General features: G+C 66.0%; 2 protein-coding genes across 4 annotated transcripts in view; one reads left to right on the plus strand and one right to left on the minus strand.

The window, feature by feature from the left end:
* Positions 1–22921, plus strand: part of CORO7 (coronin 7) — a 92843-nt gene that overhangs the window by 44010 nt on the left and 25912 nt on the right. The gene's annotated exons all lie outside the window — the stretch shown is intronic.
* On the minus strand, positions 7649–22146 carry VASN (vasorin). The gene is made up of 2 exons (XM_075010361.1): positions 21999–22146; positions 7649–10268 (listed from the first exon to the last, which is right to left on the minus strand). The coding sequence occupies exon 2, from the start codon at positions 10258–10260 to the stop codon at positions 8245–8247; it is 2016 nt and encodes a 671-aa protein (XP_074866462.1). The 5' UTR covers positions 10261–10268; positions 21999–22146; the 3' UTR covers positions 7649–8244.

Genomic DNA, 22921 nt, shown 5'->3' on the forward strand with positions numbered 1-22921 from the left:
GTTGGGCCCCGGCAGAGGCCGCTCCGGGGCGAGGTTGGCTGCCCGCCCACGCTTCCCGCTGCACTCCCAGCCTTGCCGTGGCTGGAGGCCTGTCGGCGAAGAGGGCATCGAGCGCGGGGCGAGTGTGATGTGCCAGCCCCAGAGTCCAGCTTGGCGTTCCGTGGCGCAGGGGAAGTCCAGGCTGGCACCCAGCCCGGCACCCAGCACAGCTGCGAAGGCCGCCACAGATCTGCCCCCAGCTCCCCGGCGGGATGGGGCTGGCACGTCCAGGGCAGGCACAAGGGGAAGGAATTCAAAGGTGGGACCAGATTCTGCTCTGGCACCACATTGTCCGCTGCTCCCACGAACCCCCGACCTGGCCTGGTCTCCCCCCAGCCTCGCGGCGTTCACGTGCCCTCTTGGCTGCTGTGCCCTGAGATGTAGGGTGTGAAGACGTGGGGGGGGGCTCACTCCCCTGGGTGGGCTGCCTGTGTTTCCTACTCTCCCGTAGCGACCCGAGGTGGGTGCCTCAGTTTCCCCAGGCACAGCCTCAGTGCATCGTTAGTGACAGGAGTTTTGGTGTGATAGCATCTGGCAGGTACGCAGTGGGGCTCCAGGCCGTGTGGAACCCAGGCAGCCAGGTGACCCCTTTCTTCCCCAGGAAACAGGACAAAGGAGGAGGAGGGGCCTGGCTGGTGGGAATTGGACTGAGCAGTGGAGTGGGGCAGTCTGGTCCGGTCTGGTCTGGAGAGGGAGGAAGGGGGTCAGGGCCCGGCTGAGGGACCCCCTCTGGGCCCTTCGCCCCACGCTGGATTGTACTGATGGCTTCTGGTCCCTGCGCTGACAAGTCTGTTCCGTGCTGTGTGGCTGACTCCTACGAGCCCACTCTTCTCCCTGCGGAGCGAGAGTCGCCTCAGCCTGCGCATGGGGGGCAGGACCTGGGGACCCCCCCGGCGCCGTGACATCGGGGCGGGGGGGCTGGGGAGGGTGCTGTGTGCCCCATTGCTTTGTGCAGATTGCTGGTGTTTCCATGGCAAGGCACCATCCCGCGTGACACCCTCCCCACCGGGACAAGCGCACAGAGCAAAGTGAGAGCTGCCATGTGGGCGCCCTGGCACCAGGCGGGGCACCTCCGCCCCACCCCCCAGGAGCCACTTTCGCTGCCTCCGTCCCAGCCCGGGAAAGGGTTAACGGTGCCGGGGAGCCGAGCTGCTGCAGGACAGGGCTGACCTGATAATTACTCCCTGTAAAAATAGCTGCGTGCTGCTGAGGGGCCGGCTGGGGAGCTGCGCAACTGCTGAAATGATTCCCAGCTGGGGCTCTGGCGTGCGCCTGCCTAGCCACGCTCCGGGCTCAGCACCGTACGGGCAGCAGCTCTGCCTTGCACGTGGGCTCTGTGCTGGCAGGTGTCAGCCAGGCGTGAGAGGCGCAGCCAGAAGGCAAGGGATGTGCACGCAGACACCAAGACGGCACTGGTGAGCTGCAGCCGGGCACCAGCAGCTCACGGGCCTAGCAGGGGCAGCATGTTGGAGCCGGCTGGGAAGCCTGGTGACATTGCAGCAGTGAGCGATCTACCTGGGAGTGCCAATGTCATCCCTCTGCCAGCCGGCCCCAGCCCCTGCCCGCGCACGTCGGATGCGGTCGGAGGCAGGTTTCTGCATAGGCAGGGGAACTCACGGCCCCAGGGGGCCAGGACCTGCCAGGGCTTTGCTTGGCTCTCTGCTGCTGAGAACAGGCACAATGACAATCACGAGGGTTCAGTCGAGCTTTTGGGAGGTGCTCCAGGGCCTCCTGGCGGAGGGCGCAAGGCCAGCTTCCAGCTGACGGGGTGAGGGTGGAATTTCCCTTGCGGCCTGGCAGCCTGGAACTGAAGGGTTCTCGCGCCTTCTGCAGCGCCTGTGCTGGCCAGCGTCAGAGACAGCGTCCTGGGCCTGCTCCAGCCCGGCCCCTCCTCTCCTCGGGGATCAGAGCTCCTGTCAGGGAGCGCTTGGCCCGCGGCACCGGAAGGAGAGAAACCGCACTCAGATTCGCAAATAGCAGCCTTGCCGAACGTGGGTCTGGGGTGGGATGCGGCGCTCCCAGGCTGTGGCCTCGCTTCCTGCTCCAGCTCTGGTTTACCAGCCAGGGCTGGATTTACTAGCAGGAGGGATTGGGGGTTTAATTGCTGGGGTTTTGCAATCCTTCCTCTGGGCTGATGCAGCCCCCAGGAATTAGCCGCCGCCACACAATGGGCCTTTTTCTCTGCTGCTGGCAGGGGGGTGCTGACCCGGCGTCAGGAAGCTGCCAGGGAGCTCAGGGTCTGTGAGGGAAGGGTTGTGCCAAGCTGCTTTCCCAGGGACCCTGAGGCTTGGGGTCTGCACAGGACAGGCACAGAGATCTGTGGCTGTGGGCTCCCTTCCTGGTGAAGCCCCTGGGCCTCTGGAGCCCGGTAACCTGCCCTTACCTGGCCCCGCCTCAGGCTCTCCTGCAGCCCCTGCCACGCGCTGCCTCCTCTCCACTGGCCAGGGTGGTGGTTGCCAGCAGCCCCAGGCTCCTGTGCTCCAGTCAGTGGGTCAGCCTGTGGGGCCACACCTGGCCCTGAGCCAGTCATGAAGCATGACCGTACCTTCCCCCCACCCCACCCCCCCGGGCCTGTGCTGTGGGTCTTAATGCCAGTGTCCCGACTAGCCTGAACTGTGAGGGACAGGCACTACCTAGCCTGCCCCGCTGGCTCCGTTAGACGCCGCCAGAGAGGAAGTGGAGCGTTGCCGTGTGCTGCGATCCACCCTAGAAGTGGCTGGATTCAACCAGTGTGAACCATCTCGTAAGAACATAAGAACGGCCACAGTGGGTCAGACCAAAGGTCTACCCAGCCCAGTAGCCTCTCTGCTGACAGTGGCCAGAGCCAGGTGCCCCAGAGGCGGGGACCGAAAACAATGATCAAGCGATTTGTCTCCTGCCATCCATCTCCCGCCTCTGGCAATCAGAGACCAGGGACACCATTCCTACCCCCCGGCTAATAGCCTTTTAGGGACCCAACTTCCATGAGTTTATCTCGCTCTTTCTTAAATTCTGCTATCATCCTAAACAGATCCCTCGATCTCTCGCTCCCTTTCCTGCCTCCCGGGGTGGTGCTGGGCAGCCCACCCGGCTGGTATGTAAGGCAGTACCAGGGCTGCCAGCAGCTGTCTCCGTCCACACGTTCAGTGCTGTGCAGCAGGCCGTGGCTGGTGCCGTGTGCTGAGGGATCAGCTGGGCCCTCTCTGGAGAACGGGGTTGTGGACCTGGCTCCTCACGCTGCGCTGACCTGCTGTCGGAGGGGCAGCACTGCCAGGCCAACAGCCCTGCCAGGTGCCTCTGCAAAGCATTTTGCTGACCTAAGCCAGGCTGCCGTAGGGGGCGGGAGTGGGGGAGAATTAAAAATCCAGCTGGCTGGGCCAGGCTGGCAGGTGCCCCTTCCCACCCGGCCTGGACTGGAGCAAGGGTTTTTCAGCTCTTCATTGCGGGGCTGGAAAATCCACCCAGCTCCCAGGGAAAATATTTACTCAGCAGCAATTTTCAGAGGAATTTGGGCTGTTAATTTAAAAACTCTGCTGAGAGGGGACTACAATGGGCCCTTTGAAAGGGAGAGGGTGTCTCTCGCGCCTGCCGGCAGGCAGCACACTGCCAACTCCCAGAGAGACAGCCCCTCTGCTAATGGAAAGCAGCCCTCCAGGAAATCCACCTGAGGAGGGAGGCCGGGACCTCACTCGCTGGCTCGGTCGGGCCCGCCTGTGCTGGGTGATCGGCCACCCAGGCCAGAGCCTCCGGGTGCTGCTCTGATTGCGGCCAGAGCTGCTGGAAAGGGGCTTCGGGGGAGTGCTTAGCTGGCTTCGGCTGGCTGGTTCCCGTGGCTGAGGCTGGTTTTGCTGCTGTCCCACGACAAACTGGCCTGAGCTCAGCATCCGAACTGCCCCAGGCCTCATTGCTGGAGTAACAGCTCCTGGGCTGGGCCAGCCTGCGTCACCCTCCCACTGGCTAGCCAGGGGCACAGGCCCCATTTCACAGCTTGACGCTGATCCGCTCGTCCTTCACCGGCACCTGGGTGTCAGGGGCCACGGTGGTTCTCCATATTTCAGCCTCACCTTGGTCTCAACTCCACAGACAGGGGTCTAACCATCCGGAGCTGCTGGCCTCTGAGATGGAGCAGGCTCCACCACAAACACCCTGTGGGACCTTGGTCAAGTCACTTTGCCCTCTGAGTCACAGTTTCCTGTGTGCATCATGGCCCTGCCCCACTGGCTGTGCTGCTCCAGAGCCCAGCCACTCTGGCATGGGCCCCAGGACTGCCTCGCCTCCAGCAGCTGCACCCAGCCAGGGCCTGTGCCCACCCCCCTCTGCCCACAGCATGCCCCCCAGAAGTGTGGGGCTAGAGCTCAGCACTGGGCACTTGCATCTCCAGGCGGCATTACCGTTGGTCTATAAGGTCAAGGCTGGGCCGGGCTGGAGCACCAGAAGCAGGGGTCTGGGCAGAGCTGGGGAGCCAGCCCAGGACTGAAATAACAGTCGTGCTGGCTGGGGGAACTGGCCAGCCCTGGGGGCGTGGGGTGCTCGGTGGCTGCTGCAGTTCAGATCTTGGGGGCGCTCTCAGAGTCGGGGGCTGCTTGCCCCAGGCTGGACTCAAACCTCTGCTGTGCCCTCACAGGAGAACTCATCGGGTTGGCAGCACCCGCTGGGCCGAGGCCGTGCACACGCAGGCCTGGGGGCTTTGCCACTTCAGCGCTCTGCTCCCGAGCACCCTGCCTGCCCTACGCGGCAGCCGGGAGCTGGGCTGGGGGGATCTGGGGGCCACGCTCCGCTCTGTGCAGCCCCCCGCCTGTAACGCTCCGTTAACCAGAGCCAGGGAGCCCGGCAGCAAGCCGGTGGCGGGGGCTGTGGGGGGTAGAAATGAAAGGCAGCTGTGTAAATATTGATGGAATTCGGCTAAGGAAAAGTGAAACCAAGTGAATTCTAAGTTCTCGCAGGCCCAAGGCTGCGCGTAAACACGCCGGGCTGGCCTGAAGCGGCTGATCCTCCCGCCGGCACAAAGAGCGCCAGGAAAACTGTCCCCAGTGCCCAGCACAGCGTGTGCTGTGGGGCAGGTGCTCTATCAGCCCCGGCCTGTGGTGCCTGCCCTGCTCTTTGGCCTGTGGCTGAGCCAGGCCCTCCGAGGCACCAGCTTGGCAGCAGGGCATGTCCCTTCGCTGCCGGCATCAGGGGTGCGTGGTGGGGGTTGGACGGGGGTGGGGGGACAGGGCTCCTGCAGCCCTTCCCAGGGCAGCGGTCCCTGTAAGCTGAGCACAGCGTAGGTTGCTATTGCTGGTGCGTGTCTGCACATGCCTCGGTGCACACAATAAAATGTATTCCACCCCGGATGGAAAAAGTAGCGTGAACCCTGCTGCTGGGTAGCACCCGGGGTTGAGGGCTGTGGGACGTGCAGGGGGCTCTCGGCCTTACGCTTGCCCTGATCCCCGTCCAGCACAGTGCCCAGGGGCTCGGCCCGCAGAGGCGCCACCTGGCCCAAGCAGGATCTACCCCAGCATCCTGGCCAAGTTGTAGGGCCCAGCCCGTGAAGGCGGAGACCAGACCCAATCCGCCGCCGAGTCCTCCCAGCAGGGGCAGATCAGGCCGGACATTCCCGCTAGGCCAAAGATTAAAGACACAAAACAAACTGACCAAGTCGGGGGCGAGGATTTTACTCCCCTGGGGAGGCTGCCTGCGTTTCCTCGTCCTGTACTAACCCCACTGGGTGCCTCAGTTTCCCCAGGCACGGCATCAGTGCACAGCTGGTTTTTGGTGTGATACACAATGGGGATCCAGGCCATGTGTAACCTAGGCAACCAGATGACCCCCTTTCTTCCCAGAGGAAATAGGCCGAAGGCGGGAGGAGGGGCCTGGCTGGTTGGAATTGGAACTGGGCTGTGCAGTGGGGCTGGAGAGGGAGGAAGTGGGGCCAGGGCCCAGCTCAGGGAGCCCTCTGGGCCCCTCTCCCCATGCTGGGCTGTACTGATGGCTTCTGGTCCCTGTGCAGACAAGTCTGGTCCATGCTGCGTCCCTGTCGCCTGATAACCCTCCTGGGCTCCCTGCCGAGTGAGAGTCCCCTCTGCCTGCGGGTGGGGCCAGGGCCTGGGACCCCCCTGCTCTGTGACATACTCACAGGCAGTTGCCCTACTTGCTTCAGAACAGAGAGGGGAACTAGGGCAGGGTCCCCCCTCCAGGGCCCTGGGGACCTTCCCCAGGGTAACTGACACCGGGATGGCTGCCCCCTCCCCACCCCGCCCACGTCCTGGCAGGCTGCCCTTGGGCATCATCACGCAGACACGACACCTTGGCCAGAACTGCCGCTAGCCGCCGTACAGGGCCCGCAGGACTGGCTGGTTCGGTGCGCCGGCTCCCGGCCCTTCTGCCTCGGAGCATTTCTCCAGCGCGGCTGCAGCTGCACCGTCTCCAGCCTGTGTGCTGATCGCCGGGCATGCACCCCTCCCAGCCTGGCCGCCCCCAGCGTCCAGCCCCCAGCGAGCTCCGGGAGCTGGGCGCAGCTGATCACGCCCCTGACTTGGAGACGGGGCGGGGGGAACGTGCTGGACCCTGCAAGAGGCCCCGGGATCATTGGTGGCCAGGGGGGGAAGGGATTCATCTTACCAGGCCAGCCGGAGCAGCCCCCCAGCCCGTAGAGAACCGGGGGGTGGGGCTTGTCCTCTTGGCGGCAAGGCCAGCACCACACCCTGCGCCCCGTGCACTGTTCTGCCAGGGCGGGAGCCAAGCCTGGGCAACCATGGTTGGGGTGCGCTCTCCTTTGTCCAGGCAGCGCTTACAGACAGGAACCGACCTGCTGCTCGGCCGGTACCGCGCCGAGCACCGCAGGGCCCCGCTGCAGGGCCGGAGCGCTGGGCTCAGCCCCAGCACAAGCCCTGGGTAACTGCTCCGGACAGAACCTTCGCCAGCTGGCGACCTCCCAGCGTCCCCCCCGGGGAGCAGTCAGATAGGAAACTGAGGCAGCAAACAGAGACTTGGACAAAGCAGTTCCTAGCGGCTCAGTGGTGGAGTTGGAACTGGAGCCCACGTCTCCCGTAGGTGCCCTGCCCCTGGGGCCGTGCTCCATGCCAGGTGATGGCACCTGTTCTGCTAGGGGACAGGGCCGTCCAGTTGGAGCCGGGGTGGAGGGAGTCTGCCTGGGGCTTATGAAAGGGTCAGGGGGCCGTCCGCATTCCCTCCGGCTCAGGGACCTCGCGCGCATCCCAGCTGCTGGGCTCAGCTCGCCGGCTCAGCCAGAGAGCAGGGCACCGGCGGGCACACAGGCGGCTGTCCCTGCCCTGGGGACGGAGGGAGGTCAGGATCACGCTGGTGGGGTTTTGCCAGCATTGCGTTGCTTTGGCCAGTCTGGCCATAAAGGGAAAGCTGCAGCACTCTGCTAAATTCAGACTCGCTGTAGCTGCTGCAGGGCCAGGGCTGGAGGAACTAACAAAAGGCCGGGGGGCCGACAGCTGCCGTTCTGCAGAAGCGTCACTTCTTTCCTCCCACTTACACCCCAGGACCCCATTTTTTGCGCACCAGTGAAACCCCCACCCCAGCCAACGCCCTGTGGGATGGGCAGCTGCCAGTCCTCTCCCGGGTGGAGCAGGCCTGCTGGTGTGGCGGTCTGTGCCCAGGGCCCAAGCCTCCCTCGCCAGCCAGACCCAGCTACCGCTGTACAAAAGAGTTTATTTTTGTACCAAAAAAAGGCATCTTCCTTCATCTCGTTTACAAAACCAAAGGCCACTGGTCGGTGTTAGGAAGAAGCTCTCCCAGAAGAAATGGGAGGAACGCTTTCCTTCCAGCGGTGGGGGGGGTGTCCTTCAGCGCCCTGGGGGGGAGCAGGTCTGAGAGTCCTGGGGGAGGGATCCCCCCTTTCTTCATTGCTTTTCAAGCCCAACTAGCACTCAGTCTGCTACCGCTGGCAGCACTTGGCCCCCGAGGCTGTTGTTAACCAGCACCCTGAGATCTCGTAACTAAGCCCCCTATTTTTTCCACAGCAGTAGCTAAGAACCCCTCTCCCTGCGCACAGCCAGGCAGGTAGGGAAACATTGGGCACTTCGCCACGTGCTGAGCGGATAAATTACGGAGCCTGCTCCCTAGGTGGACGCCCCTCTAGGAAAAATGCACATGATGTGGTGGGGGCTTTGGGCTTAATTTAATTTAACCCTTGGCTGCCCCTCGTCCTGTCCAGGAAGCCCCTGCGTGCTTACAAGCCCCAGCGCTTGTCCGTCCAGCCGGGCTCTGGAATAAGGTCTAGAAGTAGGCTGGTTTGCCCGCCGGGGTATTGTTGTTACTGGGGTAGCGCTGATGCATAAGTGGGGCCTCGCAGTCTAAGTCGTTGGGCGCCGCCACGTCCTCGGGCGGCTTTGAATTCTGGGCTGCCAAGTCTTTGTTCTCCAGACATGTTTTGACCCCTTCCAGCTCCAGGGGGCTGGCGTCCACCCCGGGACCGTCCTGCGCCTTAGCTCGCCGGTGCCGGAGGTAGTAGGTGACCGCAGCCACGGCGATCACCAGCAGCAGTACAGCCGCCACCGCCGGCACGACCATGAGCGTCAGGTTGCCGTCTTTGGTCTGGGTGACAGGCAGGTGTTGCTGGTGCGTGACCGGGGCGGCCGGGGCGGTGCGAGCCTCCAGGCAGAACTCCCCTTCCGAGGGTTTCTCCCCCAGCGGCCCAGCGCAGAGGCGGTAGGTGGCGTTGGGTCTCAGCGCCCGCACGGTGTACTCGGAGAGCGAGGTGGGCAGGCTGAGCGTGACCGGCCGCTTGTCAGGCCCCGAGAGGTTGCGGTAGGTCAGGCGGACGCCCTTCAGCTGGTCTTTGGCCTGCTGGTAGCTTCTCAAGTCCACAGTCAGCGAGGAGCTGCCCACCTGCTTGACGCTGATCCGCTTGCCCCGCGCCGGCACCTGGGTGTCAGGGGCCGTGGTGGTTCTCCGCACCTCGGCCTCACAGGACGGGCCGGAGAAGCCGGCAGGGCAGCGGCACTGCAGGTGGTGGTGTGTGTCCAGCCAGCAGGTGCCCCCATTTAAACACGTCCGAGGGGGGCAGAGCTGCCTCGCGGGGCTGGTGGGCCCCTGCGGAGCCGTGAGTGGCGCCAGGGTGGAGCTGCCCCCCACGGGGGCGGCCGTGGGAGCTGCCACACTGGCTGCCGGCGGAGGGGGCCGGCTGGTGCTGAAGGGCCCGGCGGGCAGCGGGGAGGTGGTTCCCGGGGTGGGGGTGGGCGTGGGGGTGGCCGGGCAGCCGAAGTCCGCGTACTCCAGATGCTGGAGGAGCTTGGCCGCGTTCTTGGGTGGGAAGTGGCAGCGGGTCTCCTCCGAGCGCCGGAGCGCCACGGGGCTGCCACGCAGCCAGCGCGTTAGCCAGCTCAGCGGGCAGACGCAGTTGAAGGGGTTCTCGGCCGCCGTGACGGCCCGCAGCCTGGGCAGGCCGCTGAAGAAGTCCCGTGGGATGGTGTTGAGGTTGAGGTTGCTGATGTCCAGCTCTTGGAGGTTACGCAGCGCCCCAAAGTCCTCCGCCCGCAGCTGGGCAATCCGGGCGTTCCCGGCCAGGCTCAGCTTGGTGAGGCCCCGCAGCCGCCGCAGCACGGCCGGGACACTGCCCAGCGCGTTGTCCGAGACGTCCAGCTCGTGGAGGTTCTCCAGGCTCTCAAAAAGCTCCTCGTCCAGGCGGCTCAGCCCCAGCCCGGCTACGCGGAGGGACTCCAGGTTCCCCGCCCGAAAGGCTCCAGCCTCCAGGGCCGTGATGGCGTTGTGGCTGACGTCCAGCAGCAGCAGGCTGGGGAGGTTCAGGGGAGGCACCGAGCGCAGCTGGTTGTGCTGGAGCTTGAGCTCCAGCAGGTTCTCCAGCGTGTCGAAGGCGGCCGGGTGGATGTGCTGGATCTGGTTGCGCTCCAGGTAGAGGCGCTCCAGCCGGCGCAGGCCGCGGAAGGTCTCGTTGGTGATCTCCCGCAGCTGGTTGGAGGACAGGTCCAGGTTGACCAGGCTGCTGAGGGGCTGGAAGACGTCTCCCTGGAGAGCGGCGATCTCGTTCTGGGAGAGGTCCAGCTGCTGCAGCACCGGCAGGCCCCGGAAGCTGCCGTCGCCGAGCGCCGTGATGCCGTTCTCGAAGGCGTAAAGGGAGGTCGTGTCCGGGGGCAGGCCCCTGGGCACCTCGTGGCTCCGGCGGCCGGCGCAGAAGACCACCTGCGGCTGGCTGCACTGGCAGCCCGTGGGGCAGCCCAGAGCCAGGGCTGTGGGGGGCAGGAGGAGCAGGGCCCACAGGGTCAGGGACTCCATGCTGGACTCTGCGGAGAGAAACACCAGAGCGTCACCTCGTGCGGGGAGGCCCCTCGGGCAGCTGGCCCCACCGTGCGCCGTCTCTGTACCCCCGGCTTTGTGGGCCCCGCAGCGTTAAGGGGGGCACTGGCAGGGTCCCCTTTACCCCGGCTCCCCCGGGGGACGGGTGGGACGCAGCCACCTCGGAGATGAAGAGGAGCTACTGGAGGGAGCGCGTCTCCCAGCACCCCGGCCTTCTAGCTCCCCGGGCTGCCCGCTGGCCCGAGGGAGCAGCCCCCCGCCTCACAGCTGTGCCAAGCACCAGGCAGCGGCGCCCCAGCACTGAGCCCACCCCCCCCGTCTCCGGCGGGCAGAGTGGCGGTGCGTGGAAGGGCCCCAGCAGCGCCCAGGGCCGGCACAGCAGGAGCGTGGGAGCTTCTTGGGGCCACCTGCGGCAGCCAACAGAGCAGCGGCTCTGCCCGTCCCACCACAGGCCCCCCCCCCCCCCCCCGTGGCCAAGCTACTGCCAGTTCCTTCCCCCAGCAACCCCCCTCGGCCCGTGCTCCCTGTTTGCGCCGGTCACCCGCCCTCGGGCTCCCAAGGCCAGGCCATGGGGGCCTTGTTCTCAGCTACAGCTGCCTGGCACAGGGCCGGCCGGCTGGGGCTGGGTCCTCCTGCCGCCCTGTGGGCTGTGCTCAGTTCCCCGGACAGCCGGCGCTGCAGACGGTCCTTTTAGGGCTGGGCCCTGGGACCCCCGTGCAGCTGCAAGGTGCCAGCCCGTCAGCAGCCTCCCGCCAGCCAACGGGAACAGGGCTGTCCTTCCCGCCACCCTCCTGCCCTTGGCATGGCCCTGCTGCCAGCGGCTGGAGCCGGGTCGCTGGCCCGGCTGCTCCACGAGGTGGGGCGGAGCAGGGTGAATTTCTCGGGGCGGGGGGGTTCATTTGCAGAGCGGCGGTGAACTCTAAGCAGGCCTCCCAGGGCCGAGATCAGCGTGGGCAGTCCTGCCTACGCCCCGCGGGCACACTCCTGGTCCCTCCTCCTGGGGAGCTTGCGCCTCGGCCCCAGACCTGCAGTCCAACCCACAGGCTGCCTCAGTGCCTGGCCTGATAACCCTGAGCAGCCGCCAGGCGCTGTGGGGCCCTGGAGAGCTCCCCACGCTCCCTGCTGCCCGTCAGCCCCCGACCTTGCTCGGCCTCTCCTCCGGCACAATCTCCCTGCCCCTGCCCAAGCACCCATGTGCCAGGGCACCCAAATTGCTTGGAGACTCCAGAGCAGGGCTGTGCCTTCTCGGGGGAGAGCCAGGCACGCCTGGGGCAGCTAGTTCAGAGGCCGTGTGGTGACCAGCCTGGGCAGGGAAGGGCCACTGCTCCTTTCCGCTTCCCCCCAAACTCTCTGGGCCATCACTGGGGGGGGGGAGCATGTCTCCCCTCCCCCCTCCCACCCCGCAGCTCCCTCCTGGTTTTGGCGGCGTCCGAGCACCGTCACCCCCCTGGCCCAGGCCTGGCTCCTAGCTGCATTACTGAGAGCTGGTCTCCCGCAAAGGGCGGCCGGGGGAGAGGAACATTTCGTCCCAGTGACTCACATCCTTCAGCCGCTGGTCGCTGGCTGCCGGGAGAGCCGAGCACCCCAGCGCAGCCAGAGCCGTTCCAGGGAAGCGGGGGCTGCAGGCCCCTGAGATGCAGGGGAGATCTCGCCCGCTCAGGCCCAGTACACTGCCCAGAGTCCTGGCTGAGGCATGGCCGGGCGAGGCCAGCAAGGCCCCCACCCCTCAGCGCCGGCTTCGGCCCCGAGCTTGGAACGGCTGCTGGGTTCCTCCACCCAGTGGGCAGGCCAGGCCAGGCCTTAGTCATTGCCGGGGCGGGGGAGTCCAGCAGCATCTGGGGGCCTGCGGCTTGTCTACCAGGGAGCACGGCGTCTCCACCAGCTGCCAGGGCTCCCCTTGCCCCCCTGCTCAGGCATCGCAGCCCCTGCCGCATCCTGCTCCACTAGCACCGCAGCCATCTACCCCCACCCGACTGGCTTCCCACACCCCCGCTCAGACAGGGCAGCGGTGGGCAACCACCACCCCGACTCTGGGTAGCAACAGCATCAGCTGGGCAGGCCCCTCGGGTGCACCCCCCCGCAGCACTGGGCTCGGGAGCGAGGGCGCCATGGGGTGAGCTGCGGAGGGCTGGGCTGCGCTCTCTGCTGCCCCACAGTTGCATTGCACCCCGGGGCTGGCTGCCAGGAAGAAATGGAGGCAGGTTGGGGGGTGGTGCTGGCCTCCACTCAGGCTGCTCCCCGAGTGGTCAGAGCCCAGGCCAGCTCTTCCCTGCCAGGTGTCCACGCGAGGCCGAGCAGCGAGGGGTCCCTGGCCTGGCGGGGAGGAAAGGGGGCGGGGCAGGGCTCCACAGAGCCAGCGGGCAAGACGGCACCCAAGGATCACAGGAGCTGCTTGAGGCACAGCCGGGGTCAGTCCCTGGGAGGAGAGGAGTGATTCCCGCAGGGCTGTGAGTGTGGAACTAGAGCAGCGTCCGGCCAGGAAGAGGCAGGGCTGCCGGGCCCTCTGCCCCAGGCTGCTCCTGAGGAGATGGCTGCTGACCCCGGGGCCTCCTGGGCCTGGCTCATGCTTTGCTGGTCAGCCCTTGCTGCCTTCCCTGGCTCCAGGCTCCCGGGGTCATGGGAGCCCCAAGGTCGTGGCCCCAGGTACTGCCGGGCTTGTCTCTGCTGCCTGCCACCCTGGCGATCTTTCATCTGCGCTGGCCTCCCTGGCCTGGGCTGCTCCTAATGGGAGCCAGCTGTGGCCCAAGGAGGTGCTGCCAGGCTGGGCTGGAAGTGGAGGCTCCCCCCTGACCCCAACCAGCCTGGTACAGCACCGTGGGGCCCACCCGGCCCTGCCTCCCCAGCCACGCTCCCCTGCTCCCCCCCCTGCAGCTGTGATCCCAGGCCCTATGCTGGGCCTGACCCAGTAGCACACAGGTGCCTGCTGCCAGCTCTGGCCAAGCACCCCCAGGCTGCCTCCTCCCCACCAGCAGCAGCAGCTCAAGCGCCCGGGGGAGTCTGGGGCCCTGGCCCTGAGACACACCCTGGGCAGAGCAGAACTCGGGGAGCAGGGCACCCAGCCGATAAGCATGTCATGGCAGCAGTCTCCTTCCCCCCCATCCCCGGGGCAGGGCGGGGGGTCTGCCTTGTACAGCAGGGGGCAGGAGCAGGCCCTTGGCACCCCTGGGACAGAAGCACTGGGGGGAAGGCAGGACTGAAAGCAGGGGGCTCGGGGCAGCAGCTGGCGCAGGAAGGGGCAGAGAGGAGTGCTGGGGGGGGGGGGCTGGCTGAACTGCCCCCTCTTGCCATGCTCCACTCCCAGCTGTGCTCTGCGCCCCCTCCGGGGCGCTCCCAGAAGGCAGCACTCGGTGTTCAGCACTGGGCCCCAGCGGGCACCTCCCTCCGCAGCTGGGAAAAGGCTCCCTCCTGCTTGCCTGGCGCCAGGCTGGAGCTTTAAACCCCTTTGGCAGGGCTGCAGGTGGCATCTGCCCAGGCCGGGGGCTGCCCCCGGGGAGCAGGGCAGGGGTAGGCCTGGCTCTGTCCCTGGTGCTCCCAGCAGCGTGGCCAGGCAGGCGGGCGATGCTCTGGAGAAGCGGGCGGGGGCCTGGCAGGGCAGGGGGGTGGGGGCACGCTGCCAGTGCCGGGCGGGAGTCGGGTTTGAAATGCCAGGGTCAGGTTTCGCTGACGTGGCTGGGGCTGCAGCCAAGCTGCTGACTACAGTCTGCTGTCCCTTTAATCGTGGGTGCATTTCCTCCCCCCGGCTGCCAGGTCAGGCCAAGGCAGTGGGGCGGCTTTGCCCCACCCCTGCCTCCTTGCCACGAGCCCGCCCACGCCCTGAGGGCCAGGCCGGCCGGATCCTAACTCCATTTCCCTGTGCTGACTCCCTGCCCCAGCCAGGGCGAGCCCATAGCTGGCACAGGCCCCTCCCTCCTCTGGGGCTGACTGCCCCACAGCCCAGCTCTCACCCTGCACCAGGGCCTGGGTGGGAGACCCGGGCCTGGGTCTAGGGGGGCTGTGAGGCTCTGGGCAGGCAGAGATGCCAGAGCCCGAGGGGTTAACCGCCAGCCCAGGCAAAGCTTGGTGGCTTAGCACCACTCCTCCGGGCTTACACCTAATAAACGGGGGAGACAGGAAAAGGGGGGCCCAGAGCGGAGCCGAGCCGGGTGGAGACAAAGCCGAGAGGTACGAAGCAGCTCGTTCCGCCAGCGCTCGATCCAGCCCCGCCTCTGCTCCGCTGGCTTGCGCCCAGCTCCGGGCCCGCAGCAGAGAGGCTGGCTGGCGCGTGTTTTCCAGCCGCCTGCGGAGCTGGGCCCAGGCGCCCACGGCCCTGCAGCCTGCCGGGGCTGGGGCTGTTTACTCCACAACGGGACTGACCAGCAGGGCTGCCCTGACTTCACCCGGCCCTGCCGCCCCCACCTGCTGGTACTCCTCCACACCCGCACGCAGCAGTGTGGGGCTGGCCTGCAGATCCCCTCCGCCCCCCAGTTCCTGCACGCCCCAGGGATGCTAGAGGGAAGCCCTGTCCCCCACCCCACCGGGAGGGGCTGCAGGCTGGTAAAGGGGGACAGGCAGCGACATCAGCTCAGCTACACCCCCAGCCCTGTGGCGCTGGCTGCAGACACACACCGAGCTCAGGAAGCGGCTGTCTCAGTGCCTCCTGGCCTCTCAGCCACTGGGGGCAGCTTGCCTCTCCCCTGGGGCGCCTACCAGCTGGAGGCTGCCCTGGCTTGATCCGGGGGACCACGTTCTCTGGCCTGCTGCCCTTACCAGCCCCCTGACTGTGCCGGCTGCCTGCAGCCCCCAGCCGCCTTCCTGGGCTCAGAGCCTGGCGTAAAGCAAGGCTGAATCTGGCCCTCCATACCTCCCACCCTGACAGCCTGGCCCGTGCCCACACACAGAACAGGGCAACCCCCTGCTGTCTGGGCTGGCTCCCCCACAGCCACCCGCTCAGCCCTGGGAGGCAGCAGCTGGCTGGAGCATGCCAGGCTGGATTTCTAGCACTCCTGGGGCGAGGAGCTGCTGGTCCCACATCAAAGTGCAGCTGGGCCCCGTGGCACCCCTCCACCCCGCTGGACAAAGGCAGGCAGACCCCACCCTGTGCACAGCCCCTTGGCCACCGCAGGCAGGCGGTAATTAGCACGTTCGCATGCAGCCTGGCGTTGGGCAGGGCGCTCAGTGGGCAGCTGGCCTTCCTGTGGCCAGGGCAGGAGAGGTGCTCCCAGCGCTGCTCCAGCTGGGCCTCCAGCATGCAGGCTCCCAGACGCCACCAAGGGCCGCTCCCTCCTCCGTTGTCTGTCCTGGGGGGCAGAGTGAGAGCTCACAACCCAACCCTGCTCCTCTGCTGCTGCCAGACCCGGGTGCTTCCAGCCCAGGCTGGGACCAGGTCCAACCAACTAAGGGGTCCAGGGCTGGATCAGGCCCACCGCCGTTTACATCCTTGGGGCCAGATTCTGGTGCCTCCTACACCAGTGTAACACTGCTGGGCTGGCTCCCAATTGGCATGGGGGGGGGGGGGCAGAATGCCCCCCGGCCAGTGCAGGAACTGCAGGTGGTAAGTACCTGCAAGGCTTGAGGGGGCAGCTGCCCCATCCCCTGCCCAGAGGCCGGGCCGAGCACACCTGGAGAAGTGCAGACAAAGCCTTTTTGTCAGCAACATCGTGTGGGTCGGGGCATGCAAACAAGCCACCCGCTGCCCAAAATTAGCTTGGCTGAAAAAAGCCCCGGTGCGGCCCGGCGGCAGGGAAGGGCCTCTGCACGCACACACAGCCTCGGAGCAGCCCCCGGAAGTGCCTGGCTAACCAGGATTAAAACCCTCCAATGACCGGGATCCACAGCCTCCTTCGGAAGCCTGGTCCACAGCGAACTGTCCTCAGAGCGGGGAAAATGCTCCTCAGCTCTAACCCGCCGCTCCTTTGCTGCGGCCTCAGCCGGTCCCATCCTGTCCTCCTCTGAGCCCAGCTGGGGAACAATGGATCACAGGCCTCTTTGTAACAGCCCTTTGCTCCTCTCAGGACCCCCTCAACCCTCTCAAGATGGAGCATGCCCAGTTCCTTCTGCCCGCTCTCACAGCCCAAGTCTGATCATCGGAGGGGAATGCGGAGTGCAGAGACCAGACGGTCCCACCTTCTCGCTGCACAGCACAGACCCTTCTGCAGTCACCCTTGCCGAGTTACTGACGCTCTCAAATCAGGATGTAAAGACCTCATGTTCTAGAGAGCCTCAACTGCTCCAGGTGGTTAAGAGCAGCCTTCTCCTGGGCAGTGCTAGGGAGTCAGTGTTCAGTTAACGAACTTTGGGAAGAACCTCCAGAACCTTTTGTTCCAACACGCACGTCCGCCATTGCCAAGGGGTTCATAACGGAGGCTCTGCTTTAGTTCCAGCCGGCTGGCAACCCGTACTCCATGCTGCAGAAGAAGGGGAAAACCCCAGCCAGGGACTCTGCCAATCTGACCCGGGGGACGTTCCTCCCCAAATACGGTGTCAGTTAGACCCTGAGCATATGGGCGAGATCCACCAGCCAGACACTCAGAAAAGAATTCTCTCGTAATTCAGAGCCTGTCCCATCTGCGGCCATTGGAGAGGTTTGCTAACAGTAGTTACAGCTGGGCAGTTTGCCACTGTAGGCAACCTCCCCAGACCATCCCCTCCATAAATTTATCAAGCTCAGTCTTGAAACAAGTTAGGGTTGTTTTTTTCCCCCTGTCCTCAGAAGGAGGTTCCAGAACTCCATTCTTCTGATGGCTAGGCTTGGTCTGCCTTCAAACCTACACTTACTGATGGGCAGTTGGCATCCATTTGTTCTTGTGCCAGCACGGTCTCTCCACTTAAATGACTCCTCTCCCTCCTAGTATTTATCCCTCTGGTAGGACTGCTCTATAAATACATCTGCCCTCAGTCTCCGTTGGGTTAGACTAAGCGAGCCAAGCTCCTGAAGTCTGCTCCCTTAAGACAGGCTCTCCGTTCCTCTGGTCATCCTCATAGCCATCCTCTGCCCTGGTCCAGTTGGAATTCATCTTTCACAGAGATGGGAGCTCAAACCTGCACACAGTATTCCAGGTGAGGTCTCACCTGGCCCCGTGCAGTGGCACCAACCCGTCCCAGCCTACTGCAGATACTTCACCCAGGACCTCGTTAGCCTGTTGCGGAAGCACATCACATTGGCTGCTCTTCGTTATCCTGTGATCAACCAACCAGCCAACACATTCACATCTTCCTTTTCCTGTCTTGCTGCCAACTGATTTGTCCCCAGCTTTTTGCAAAAGTTCTCCGTGCTGGTCCCAAAGTGCTTGACTTTGCTCTATTCAGCTTCATCCTGTTTCTGTTCCTCCAGTTTTCCAGGTCATCCAAATCTCCTTCTAGGACAGGCCCAGCTCTTGTCCTAGGATATTCCAGCTCTCTTCTCTCTAGGAAACTGGTTATCTTTTCAAAGAGAGCTCGGGTTGGTCTAGCACTGTGGTATCCAACCTGTCCTGAAGCAGTAGCCACTGCTAGAGTGAACTAGCCACTTTATTCTGAAAAGAAACTTATTGTTCGAGCCAACCCACCACACTCAGCTGGCCAAACAGCCATGTGTGGCTAGCATGTTGGACAGCATGGGTCTAGCACCATCAACCTCACACGACACCATGTTACTGTTTATATTGGTGTTGCTCATTGCTCCCTTTCAAAAATGTACTCAGACCTTGCATGCAACTGCAGTCAAACTCGCGGGCCAGGAGCTCCCCAGATGGCTTCTCTCTAGTATAGGTACTCTGCTTGCAAGTTGGACATCTTGGGTCTGACCCCTGAGTTCAAACCCTTCCTGTTGGCCTTGCCTCCGAGTTGTTCTCTTCAAAAGCAGGGAGCACTTGTTAGGAGGTCTGCGATTGGTTCTGCTTGCCCACCAGCACAGGGTGCAGAGAGCGGGGCCCGGCTGGAATTGCCAGCACAGCTGGTCGAGCCAAAGAAGGAGGGTGACAGGAGGTCAGAGGCCTCGAAGCAGGGAGCTGGCCCTGGTGTAGCCCTAATGTTAGCACATCTCCAAATCTGAGGCATCCCCCAGTCCTTCTGGGGACACCCTGCCCCTGGGTTAGATGCCCAATGAAAGCTGCTGCCTGTCTGAGCCAGCCAGCCACACTGAGCCCCTCACCGTGGTATCTGGGCTGCACAGTATCGAAGCTGAAGCTCGCCTCCCAAGCTGGGGGTTGTTAATGCAAGGAGGAGGAGGAGGAGGAGGTGATGGTGGTTCTGGCTGCTCACGGCCAATGCGCCAGCAGATTAGGCGCCTCTGGAGCAAGCATGCTGGGTCTGCACCCGTCTCTGCTAAGCTATCGTGGCAGTGCTGCCCTGAGCCCACCGGGACCCGGCTGGGAGCGTCGGACGGGGGGAAAAGCAGCCTGACTCCGCGGGGCTCTTGGCAGTGAGGAGGAGGGCTGGCCAGTGAAGGGCGACGCTGCGGTGTTTGGTGTTGAGGCGCACGGTGGTTGAGGCACGCGCCGCTGGGGCTGGGAGGCCGGGGGCCTGCAGCCAGGTTCAGGTGGGGGTGGAAAGTTAGGCCTGAGTGGCCATCCAGGAAGCCATGGTCCCCTCCCACCAGAGCAGGGATTGCAGGCAAGAGTGGGCTGTGGCTGAACCCCAGAACCTTCTCCCTTGGCTCTGGGCCCCTCTGGAGCCAGCGCCGCCGGCACTTGGCAAGCCCAAGCTGGGCCCACACCTCAGCCCTTGGCAGGCGCTGGGGGCAGCTCGGCACTGCCTGTCCTGGGAGGAGAGCAGCATGGGGCACCCGCCTGCTGCTGGGGGCGCCTCCCCCGGCTGCCTGTTGCTAGGCCTGGGGCCCTCAGGCTCCCCACATCCCGGCCCAGCACGGCCGGCTGAAGTTGCTGTCGCTCCACTGCCCCCGCCTCCTCTGTGGGCCGAGCAGTTCCCCTGACCAGCCAGACCAGCCCACTGCAGTGCCCTGGGAGCAGGCGGGGGTCAGGCTTAGCTGCTTAATCCCCCTCCCGCCATCCCCACCAGCTCCCCTTCCCACTTAATTAAATCTCTGAGGCAGCCCCAGAGGAATGCGCGGGCTGCTCATTGGCATTCCCTGCCGCCAGTGGTGAGAGCTGGGGGCCCGGCCCAGAGGCCTGCATGGAGCCCTCTCTCCTCCCGCCTGGCTGCGGAGCCGAGAAGGGGATTTTCCATCCTGGCTGGCCAGCAAACCGCCTGGCCAGCCGAGCAGCCGACGGGCTGACCCCGGAACCAGCAGGGCAAGCCGGGGGGGGGGGGTGAATGCAAGGGAGGCCTGGCTCCAACACCCAACCCGCCCACGCCCTCGGCACCGGCCGACACGCGCCTCGGTGAGAGCCCCAGATAGAATTCCGATCCCATGACTCCAGCTGCTGGCCCGGCTGCAGGCTGCGCAGGGGGAAGGACAGGCACGCAGCAGGTGAGCCGGGAGGGAGAACCCCAGCCTGAGCTGGGAGTTACATCAGGCCCCACGGTGACCCAACAGGGCGATGGAGGAAGCGTGCGGCGTACAAAAATAGTCATTAGCCGGCTGTCATCCTCAGCACCAGCCCCACCCGCCTCTGCCTTGAGCCCTGCCCCAGCAGAGGGGCCAGGGCCTAGCTGGGCCATGGAGAGCCACATGGGGACCCCTCCAGGGCAAGCCTCAGGCCAGGCAAGGGAGGGGCACTGCATGTGCCCCAAAGCCCCGGCTATAGGGGCAGACAGATGGGGTCTGTGGTGTCCTGCCAGGATGCCGAGAGCCAGGAGCCCTCTGCATGTGGCAGCAGGATGGGGAGCTAGGGCCTGGGGCACCGGGGAGCTGTCCTTACCGTGATCAAATGCTTCCCTCTGCTCCAGCCCTGACCCCCCTCCAGACCAGGCTGCCCAGGGGTGGCCCCGAATGCCAGCTGCCCCCAGCCTCTCCCAACAGGGCGATGTTCACCAGCCCCAGCAGACGTCCCTGCTCTGTCCAGACCGAACGCAGCAGCTACGGGACCAGCCCACTTGTCACAGGAAGGAGCCTCTTTCCTGCTGGATGGGGCTTCACGCCCCCTTCGCCTGGCATGGCCCAGCCAGCCCTCAGTCTAGGGCCCTGGATTTAACTGAGCACCAGGTCAGTAAATCCACTGGACCGGGCTGAACAGCCGGCTGGCCCCAGCCCTGACCCACAGTGCTGGAAGCCGGCTGGTGGCCCAACCCAGGCCAGGGCTTTGGGGAGAGCCTGGTTCCTAGCAACACTCCCCCAGGGGCAGGGCCCCCACTGGGATGAGAGAACTGGTTTGCAGGCAGCTCTGCTCCCCGGAAGTCCCACTGCCCCTCACAGCCCTGTGGGCGTCCCATGGCTGTGGCAAGCAGGGCCCCAGCACGGTGCCACTGGCAGGCCAGGCGGCACAGTCTGAGCATCAGTTTCTTAACAGAGGGGTCCAGCCCTTACATAGGGCAGCACGACCTTCCCCATGCGGGCCAGCCAGCACCACCCACCCCAGGCTAGGGCCCTGCAAGGCCAATGTCTTGCCGGGGTCTGCCAGGGCCCAGCACCAGGATACGCAGTCCAGACACTGGCTTCCGCGAGCAAACTTCTCTCACCTCCCCCAGCCCCCAAGCTCCTCCCTGGCACGTTCCCAACCTGCCCCCAGCTGCCATGTGCCCCAGCGCCAGCTCCGGGACCCCCTGGGGTGGTGGCAAGGGACCTGGCTGAGCTGGGCTCCCAGAACCGGGGCAGGCCGTCCGCCAGCAGCGAGCATGGTGTATTCCTGCTGCGCCAGGCTCTGCGCTGCTGGAGGGAGTCCAGCCCGGCTGCTCGTTAAGAGAACCCCCTTCCTGCATCTGACGCTCTATTTACAGAGTTGCCCCCGGCCCACTACCAAGAGGGGAAAAGGAGCACTGCCAGGCCAGGAGTGGCCCATCCCCGCCCATTCCACAGTGCCCACTGCTGCCAAGGCAGCTCTGCCACCCCCCTCCCGGCCCTATGCAGGTGTCTTCCCCAGCTCAGGGGGTCAAAGGCCCTGGGGCTGTTCTTCCCAGCCCCTCAGGCTGCCAGTCACTGGCCCTACACACCCAGCCCCACTGCCCACCTCCCCTCTGCAACCCTGGGCCTGACCCAGCAGGCACCCAGGGGTGGGTGCTACCAGCAGGGGCAGCCCACAGCTCACTCCTGGCCCAGCAGAGCTTGAGGTGCCCACCCTGGCGGCTGCTCCACTGTTCACCCCAACATGCCACCAGCCTGGGCGTGGAGGGGCTGGGCAGCCTGGGGCGCTGTGGTCCCAAGACGCCTGAGGAAGCCACTGAGCCCCGGGGAGGTGGTGGGGCCGAGCCCCTGCACAGCTTTTACCCCATCGCCTCCCCACAGGTCCCAGCCCCCGGCCCAAGGGTCTGCCAAGGGCCAGCAGAGTGCGGGGCTGCCTCGCCTCGCCTCGCCTCTCCCCAGCAGGGCACTGCGAGAGCCAACGCCGGGCCCAGGGTCCTCCCCGCCCCGCTTCGTAACCGGGCTCGGCCCCGCCAGCCGAGCTCCTCCCGGGGCTCCGCTCGGAGACGGCGCTGCCGGGAGGGTGCAGCCCGGCTCCCCGCGGCCGCTGACAGCCGTCGTGCAGCGCCGGGGCCGGGCGGGCAGCGCGGGGGGCCCGGGGAGAGGCGGCCCGGCCCTGGTTCCCCGGCGGAGCCCCGCTTCCTCCCTGCCCTGCCCCGCCCCGCAGAGGCAGCGGCGGGGCGCACCGATCCCCCCCCGGCGCGCCCCCGCCCGGGTCCCGCGGACACAGGCCGGCCGCACTCACCGGACCGAGCCGAGCCGGCGGGGCTGCTGCAGGGGCGCGCTCCGGGCGAGCTGCAGGCGGGCGGGCCCGGCCCGGGCTGCGGGCACCGGCTGCAGCCCCTCGCGCCCGGCTCCGCTCCCGCTGCCGCCCGGCAGCCGCGCGCCCCCAGCTTTAGGGGGCGGGGCGGGGCCGGGGGTGGGGCCCCGCGCAGCGCCCGTCGATTGGCGGCTGCGCGGCCGGGGGCGGGGCGGGGATCGAGCCCCCTGGGCCGGGCGGCACCGTGCGCCCCGCGGGGTCCGTGGGCGTGATGGACACGGCCGGGGCAGCGCCCAGGATCCCGCGTGCGCCCCGCCCCATCTCCCCAGCCCTGGGGTTACACCAACCCCCCCCCGAGCCCCCCAGCCCTGGGGTTACTCCGACCCCGCCCCGAGCCCCCCAGCCGTGGGGTTACACCGACCCCCCTTACTGAGCCCCGATCCCCCCAGCCCTGGGCTTACACCGACCCCGCCACTGAGCCCCGATCCCCCCAGCCGTGGGGTTACACCGACCCCCCGTCTGAGCCCCGATCCCCCCAGCCCTGGGCTTACACCGACCCCCCGTCTGAGCCCCGATCCCCCCAGCCCTGGGCTTACACCGACCCCGCCACTGAGCCCCGATCCCCCCAGCTGTGGGGTTACACCGACCCCCCGTCTGAGCCCCGATCCCCCCAGCCCTGGGCTTACACCGACCCCCCGTCTGAGCCCCGATCCCCCCAGCCCTGGGCTTACACCGACCCCCCTTACTGAGCCCCGATCCCCCCAGCCCTGGGCTTACACCGACCCCGCCACTGAGCCCCGATCCCCCCAGCCGTGGGGTTACACCGACCCCCCGTCTGAGCCCCGATCCCCCCAGCCCTGGGCTTACACCGACCCCGCCACTGAGCCCCGATCCCCCCAGCCGTGGGG

Source organism: Carettochelys insculpta, chromosome 16, assembly GCF_033958435.1.
Source record: "Carettochelys insculpta isolate YL-2023 chromosome 16, ASM3395843v1, whole genome shotgun sequence".
Lineage (NCBI taxonomy): Eukaryota > Metazoa > Chordata > Testudines > Carettochelyidae > Carettochelys > Carettochelys insculpta.

Excerpts from the sequence above, each read along its gene's own strand:
- VASN (XM_075010361.1), bottom strand. The coding sequence starts at position 10,260 with ATGGAGTCCCTGACCCTGTGGGCCCTGCTCCTCCTGCCCCCCACAGCC.